Raw genomic sequence first — 7,918 nt, 5'->3', positions numbered from 1 at the left:
GGATCTCAGCTGCACAAGGCTTCCAACTCTTTACCAAAACCTGACCTATAAACAAGGCCAAATCATTTCTCTCAATTACCATTCAGCGAATACACGGATTGCTACGGGCTACTATAAAATGAAATGAAATATTTCAGTACACCTATAATGCAATATCAAAATCGCTCTCTCATTGTACAACAGCTTCTTGTTTCTTCTTATATATAAAAAGTATGAATTTCTCAATTATCAAAAGTACATGTGCATCAAAAATTACATCCTTGATATAAACACTAAGTTTTATGAACCCTAAGTAACATTAGCAGTGTCATAAATAAACTGCAGGCATTGCACGTAAACATTGATCAAATCGTATTACTTCAAATTAGAGGCATTAAGGTGTTAGCGTGCTCATTTATCCCCCTCTGCACCGGTAACAGTGGAAAGAATGCACTAAAAATTTACCTCTTTAACTTCCAGTAACAACAGTTTTTAACATCATTATTTTTTCAAAGTAACCATTTAGCAACAACATGGAAAGGTAACAATTCCTTTTATAACCCACAAACAAAATAGTTTGTAATTTTCACAGGCATTAAAGAGTATTCCGCTAGCTTATTGTGGTTAATTACCCTATTAGCATATGAATACAGCAGTCTCACATTAACTTTACACAATTAGCACCTTTGCATAGCTTCACCGATTAGCGCCGATTAGCATAAATGCTAGCGAACTCCCAGTAAACTCAGCAGGCTAGGTTAAATACAAATGGGCCTCAAAAGCCTGGGCCTGTTAACATGGATGCTAGCGAACTCAAAGGCCTAGCGCAAGGTAAACAACTCACCATTTTAGCGGAATTCACTGCCTTTAGCTCCGTGACAACAGTGGATTCAGGCACAGCTCTCATTTACTCTCTATATTACAACAGGGTATAGTCAGTATAAGCGATTATGATCACAGAATTTGTTTAATTCACTCCATGTCGTTTCTCGTCTTACCAAGGGGATAACGCAGCCTCCTACGCTCAGGTACAGGCGCCAAAAGAATGTGCAGAGACGCGAAACGAGAGGCGTAATTGTAACGGAACATAGCTGGCAGCTGATTGGTCAGCTCACTGCATCATAACGTCCACCCATTTGCTAACTTACAAGCCCATCAAAGATGCTGAGAAAAATAAAAGTTAACCCTTAGTGACTTGGTCAGACAGCTAAATAGTGTTTCTCATTATTAAGCCTGGGCTACATATACATGTTGTATTCTAATAAGCTCATCTATAATGTGCTTAATAATTGTATTTTCATACTTTATACATGATCAGTTCACTATTTATAAATTAAGTATTATTTTAATGACAAACCATTTATAAATGAGTTGTTAATGGTTCTTTCCCGGGAAAGAATATTAACAATCTCAGCATAACGCCTAAATCTACCAGTCGCAAAGCCCATAGGATGCTACTAAGACTACCTGAAAGATTCCCCAGCTAACTTTACTACACCAATAGGATTGGAGTAGTTTCATTCATAGTTCAGCCCTGCCACGCCCAGAGGCGTTCCCATAGTGTCGTCACCAACGCAGGGTCTCGTTCCCCTTCTCGGGGAACAAGGGTTACATACGTAACCCGAGACGTTTCTGGTCAAGCCGCCCTTCTCAACCATGTCTCCTCCTTACCATAGACTGTAGCCCACATAAAAAATACGGGCCTTAAAGCAGTGCTATTTTGACCCTTGACGCATCCAGTAGTCTCCGCCGTGTGTGCTCATTTTAGCGCCCTTACCGAGGAAGAACAGAGATCACACGGGCCCAGAAGTGGGTCTTAAGTGTAAATATACCATATACCATCACATATACTATTACCGAAGGAGTTTTTTACCCCTGGAAACTCCGTTGAGTAAAGTTTGTAACCTTTAGGAGAGAGCTAAAAGTGCAGCGTGATGCTAGCTTAAATGGGTGGGTTAAAACCATATTACTGTAAGTTAAAAACAGTCGGAGGATGTTGTGAACACGATGTCGTGAACTGTTCAACAGTATTTTGTTGTGTCCTGATTTCAAACTAATCTCTGCTACTTTTGGATGTGTAAGCACATGTAGTACCTTCAGAGGTATTTTTATTTACAGTATTTATAATGTTAAAGATAATTTCTTTGACTAAAATGTGTAAACTCTGTTCTGTATTTTTTGGTTGTAATTTAATCTAATGTTAAGAAATTTAATTAATTCATAGTAGGGATCATAGTTGCTTAAATGCTAAATCTTCGGTAACGTTATAACAATCTAAAACTTAAGAACAGGGTGACAACAGGGTGATTATATTTAGTTTTGACAAACGGTATGAGATCTTATTTGAAGAACATTGACTGTGATGATTTTTCTGATTTATTCTGCACTCTATACGTGCAGCCTGGTTTTTGAGACCGTGGATTGTAGCTTAGAGGTCAACTCTTTGCTGGATGCAGATGGCAAGCGAGTCCCAGAGATGATGCACCTTGTATGATGAGATCGGACCACGGTGTGGCCAGGTGCTTCGGATCCCATTCAACAGGACTGACACATCAGATTACAGGACACTGGCAGATAAGAAAGATCCACCACATGTTCATTATCCTGCCCAGGTAGAGATACAAATAACTGAAAGACACTGGACACTTTTTAAAATTGTATTTTTTATGAAAGAGCTCTTCTTATTCTGGGGATTGTTTCAAACATGGTTGGTGCACTATGAGAGTGTTAAAGGTACTGTAATAAACCTGCCCACTGTTATTTAATCACACACAGTCTATTTCTTACCCCAACACTACTTCTCAGTACCTAGGTTGGTAAGTTAGCTAAAGTTCTACACTAGTGTTAAATATTCTACACCTGTCTTTAGCATTCAAAAACTTTCCCCTGTACGTTGAACTATGACGCTAAGGGGCTCCCAAGTGTGTTATAAAGTTACAACAAGGGGTCTTGATCATTGGTCCATATGTGACGACTTGGGAGTGAGAACGGGTTGGGTTGTAGATTGTTCATTTTATATCAACAGTTGAACAGTTTATGCAGCAATAGTCTCTCGTGTTGTTGTGTTTTTTTGTGAATGAATGGGTGAAAGGCATTTTGTAATAAATAATAGCGGGGGTCAGGCACGCCCTCAAACCAAACTAGTCTGAGCGGAGGCCCTTTGGCTCGACTTGCCTTTGTTTGGTTTTCCATTGTAGAAATTTTGTACCTGTACCTGCTTCCAGGTACTTTTTTTCGTATCACCTCACCTCCTTCGAGGTTCCAAGCAAGCTGAGGGATACTAAAATGTAACATGAAAACACGACAGACTGCTGATTGGTCAGAGAGAATCGTCACTATTCACTGCATCATCATTGCGTGTGCCAGACAGAGGCAGCAACAGAACATATTTTACAGTTTTCGTATGTAATTTCATCATTAAATCCACTTATAAGAAGTTTTGAGGTGAGTATATTGACAGTTTTACGAGAAGTGATGGCGGAACAAAAATGTGCTTGAATATTTTTGGAGTTGAGGAGCTCCGCAAGTGGCTGCAGGGGAAGCCTGTCCCAACCCATGGGAGGAGCGTGTGAGGCCGGCCAGCCGCTCGCTGACAGAGCCCTCTGCTCCCACCGTCACACAGACCGCTGCAGCAACAACGGCAGAGGAAACAGCTGGAAGATATTCATACCGCTTATCTGTCTTAACATTCTGAGGAATGTTGAAACGTTTTAACTTAAAAAAGAGAAGGCTGTGTGGATCGCTGGTGTGTGTCACATTGAACATTACGTTGCGGCAGAGCTACGTAGGCCTACTATCTCTGGGTACTATCTGCAATGGAAAACGGATCTTATGAACCATTAACAACTCATACATAAATGATTTGTCATTAAAATAATACTTCATTTATAAATAGTGAACCGATCATATATGAAGTAAGAAAATACAATTATTAAAGCACATTATAGATGAGATTATTAATAAAGAATACAACATGTATAACTATGTTTATAAATGACTTACTAATGTGCATTAACGTAAGAACAATGGTTTATAAATGATGAATTAAAAATGTACTAATACTTAACAACTGCTTTATAGTGTGTAGATAACAAAGAATAAAATATTTATAACTGTGTTTATGAAAGACTTACTAATGTGTATTAATGTATGAATAATGCTTTATAAATGATGAATTCCTTATTTATTAATGCTTAACTAATGCTTTGCTAATGTAAAACCTCATCCATCATTAATCTTAGTGGCATAGCCAAAATAATTCCATAGGAGTAAAATGTGTTTTTGTATGCCTAAAGTATTTATGCTACTTTTATAGTCTTTTGACAAACGGTATGAGATCTTATTTTAATGTCAGACTTAAAAACAAAAGCTTTTGAAAATTAAATTTGTTTTCTGGAGATATTTGCTCCATGGTAAGAGAGGAATGCAATTTATCAATATGCACATGAGTGTATTTTACCCCAGAGAGCATGAGTAGTTCCCCTCATGGTTTACAGATGCATTCAAAATCACAAGGCTCGTCCTATGAACCAGAATGCCCATCTGGATCTGCTCAGCTGATGACATGTTGCTGGTCAGATCCATCTTCTTGGTGGTGTAACTGGTCCAAAACAGTTTGGTGTCACCATGATTATACCTTGTGTCAGGGCAGTGCAGTGCCACCATCTCACCTGTCTTCACATCTATCTCTCTGGGTCTACGGGGACACACACCTGCGAACATGTGTTACAAATTTTAGTTCATTTTACTGTGTACAATTATAACATTAATCATTTTGTGGACATTGAGAATGAAATGTCAAAATATCTTTTTATTCTCTTATCTTATTTTTATCTCTTTATCCTCTGAAGGTCGCTAAAATGTTGCTGGTTAGTCTTATAATAAAAGATCTGTCATAGCCTAATGGAACTATCTACTGCTGTCAAATTGCTTCAATTGTGAATGTATAAGATGTTATTTAAAGGAATAGTTAGACACTTGTGACTTATGAGTTTACCTAAGAGTTAGACATGAAGATTGACACCATTTTCAAGTAAGTACAGTATGGTAAATATGAAGGGATACAGCCAGCAGCCAGTTAGCTTAGCAGAAAGATTAGAAAACAAGGTGAAACAGGGTTATGTGCGAGGCTAATTCTTGACCAAGTGCAATGACTTCCTGAAATCTTACTGTCACCGCCAAGAAATAATCCCAACCATAACCTCATGTAAAACCACAAATTATGATTTTTACACGTTGTATGGATTTTAAAAATATATGCACATATAAAGATAAACAGTAATGTGTTAATTGGAGGTGCCGATAGGTGTATTTTGTTATCGTCAGACACAGCCAGGATAGCTGTTTCCTCCTGCTTGCAGTTTATGTTAAACTAAGCTAATCTTGTCCTGGCTGTAGCTTCATATTTACTGTACAGACATGACAGTATTATCAATCTTCTAATCTAACTCTCAGCAAAGAATGAGCGCATTTCCCAAAATGTCAAACATTTCCTTTTAAAGATGAGTTGTGGTAAAATCTAGATTCTTTTAACAAACATTTATTCACAGTTCAGCAATACAGTGGTTATAAAGTTATCAGGATTTTGGTTTATGTTCATGTTTTTTCCTGTTTTTTCCTGTTATTTGTCAGCGTTTAGTCTTGCTTGCTTTTTCCGTGTTGTGTTTCTGTATTTAGGTCTGTCTGCTTGCCTTCCTGTCTCACTCCCTTTTTCACCATGGGCCTTTCCGAAACTGCTTGCTACTCCCTCTCCCTACCTACTTCCACTCCGTTTGTACGTTCATGTGGACGGTCCGCCACATTGAGTGCCATCCGTTTACTGGTTGTTTAGCACTCCAATACCGAGTGAGCACCGATGCCAGCTTGTTGAAGGTGTGTAACACCCTTTGCTGCACGATGAGGGACCTTTCTTTCAAATGTGAGTTCTGTTTGACTTTGCTGGTTAACATGTAGGATTTTTAAATTCCGAAACTACACTAACATTTCATATCACCATTCAAACAACAATTGGTAAACAACATTGTGTTTAATAAAAAATGGTAAATGTAAATGCTCTGTATTTGTATAGCGCCTTTCTAGTCTTTTTGACCACTAAGATCGCTTTTACACTGCATCTGCATTCACCATTCATTCACTGAGCCTAAGTGCTCAAACAGAATCTAACGTCGACACACATTCATTCGTATGAACCAGGGGGAATTCAGGGTTCAGTATCTTGCCCAAGGACACTTCGACATGCAGCCTGGAGGAGCCGGGGATTGATCTTCCGATTATCGGGCAACCCGCTCTACCTTCTGAGCCACAGCCACCCTGGAAAAGAATGGTCTTGTCTGATAGACAATACAACTGTTGTTTTTATTGAATCGTATTCATCTTATATGAAATTCTTCAGCCAAAACAAAATAGCCTACATTAAAAAACAGAATATGACACAACGGGATCACAGGGCGATCACGTATCAAGCAACAAAGGCATTAAAGAAAAATAGTTAGTCGTTTTTTTTACTGTTTGAAATTCTTCAGACTATATAATGCTTCAACATAATGTATGATTTATATTGAAATGTTGTATTTGTGAATGTAATATTTTTCATATAGGCGAAGATAAACAGGTTCAAATATATCTTTTCATAAAGGAATATAATATTTATTTTTCATAAATATCTTAATATGCGGAGAGTCTCCAAATCGTCTCAGTCATTCATTAAAGGAACCGGTATTGAATTTGTAGAACAGTATAAATATCTAGGAACAATCATTGATAGTGACCTGAAATTTGATGCTAATTCTGATGCAATTTGAAAGAAGGGTCAGCAACATTTGTATTTTGTTGTCTTTTATTGAATCTGGCCTTACTTTTTCTATGATTGCATAGTATGGGAACCTGAATTATAGGGACAAAAACCACCTAAACAATATTGTGCAGGTGGCTGGTAAGGTTATAGGTATCTCACAGACTCCCCTGCTATCTTTGAACAGCAGGTTCTCCGTAAGTCCAGGTCTATACTAGACTGCAAAAACCATCCTCTACATTCTGAGTTTGAAATTCTTCCCTCAGGTCGTAGATTTAGAGTTCCCTGATTCAAGTGCAATAGGAGCAAAAACTCCTTTGTTCCCTGTGCAATAACCCTGCTAAATCGTCTCAGGTAACATCTTATTTAGAGATTGTTTTATATTTTTATGGTAGGCTTACTTATAGTGTACTGTATGAACTGGTACATTTTATTTTATTTTCGTGTGTGTATCTTTTGCATAATTGTGTTGTTTATTCTGATCCTTGTATGTATGTTTTATCTTGTGCCCTGGCTGCAGATCAAGTTTCCCACTTGGGATAATAATAAATGAACTGACCTGAAACTCATGTTCTTAAAGAAATATTCAACACAAGCACAAACAGAAAATGAATGAATGCTTTCAGTTTCGTTATTGCAAAACACACTTTTCCTCAACATCAATCCTGAATCTTAATACAACTGTTGTTTATTTGATACACATATTATAGCAGTGAGTGCAGCGGTAACGTCAGATCCTATTTACGCTGGGGGGAGAGGGTAGTTTGTCCAAAAGTTGTTGTTGTTGTCAAAAACACCGTGCAAAATGCCCTTTTAGAATAATAATAAAAATTGGTTACAAAAATGTATTTTACAACACACACACATACAGACAACTAAAAAACTTTAATTTTGTGGACATTACAAAAATAAATTCCTGTACATTAAAAGGTACAGCAGCATGTATCACATCTTGACCAAAACACCTTTAAATAAAATAAAATCAGTAAAATGATGACATATGACCAGTGTTACTGAAAAGTACATTATACACATCCCATCATTAATGTTACCATGGGGATCCCTCATACAGTTCGGACACTGGGCACGGCTCAGATGACCTCACGGCAAGCCATCCCACTCCCACCATATGCGGCCAAAGGCGAGAGC

At 37.8% G+C, this 7,918-nt stretch overlaps 2 protein-coding genes across 4 annotated transcripts in view; both read right to left on the bottom strand.

The window, feature by feature from the left end:
* LOC123958507 overlaps positions 1-1,216 on the bottom strand; it is a 4,177-nt gene extending 2,961 nt beyond the window's left edge. Inside the window, exons 1-2 of one of the 2 annotated variants that reach the window (XM_046031890.1) lie at positions 978-1,216; positions 824-893 (exon numbers count right to left, since the gene is read on the bottom strand). The gene's annotated coding sequence lies outside the window, so the exon portion shown is untranslated. Of the gene's footprint in view, positions 1-823 lie in introns of both variants that reach the window. The other variant, XM_046031888.1, reaches the window with a different exon arrangement.
* Positions 1-7,918, bottom strand: part of LOC123958505 (interleukin-18 receptor 1-like) — a 28,511-nt gene that overhangs the window by 15,554 nt on the left and 5,039 nt on the right. The window contains exon 2 of one of the 2 annotated variants that reach the window (XM_046031883.1): positions 4,439-4,691. In XM_046031883.1, coding sequence (XP_045887839.1) covers positions 4,439-4,691 — 253 coding nt within the window. The remainder of the gene's footprint in view (positions 1-4,438; positions 4,692-7,918) is intronic. The other variant, XM_046031884.1, reaches the window with a different exon arrangement.

Source organism: Micropterus dolomieu, linkage group LG20 (genome assembly GCF_021292245.1).
Source record: "Micropterus dolomieu isolate WLL.071019.BEF.003 ecotype Adirondacks linkage group LG20, ASM2129224v1, whole genome shotgun sequence".
NCBI classification, from domain to species: Eukaryota; Metazoa; Chordata; class Actinopteri; order Centrarchiformes; family Centrarchidae; genus Micropterus; species Micropterus dolomieu.
Note: the sequence above shows the minus strand (reverse complement) of the source record. Positions and strands in the feature narration are given on the sequence as shown.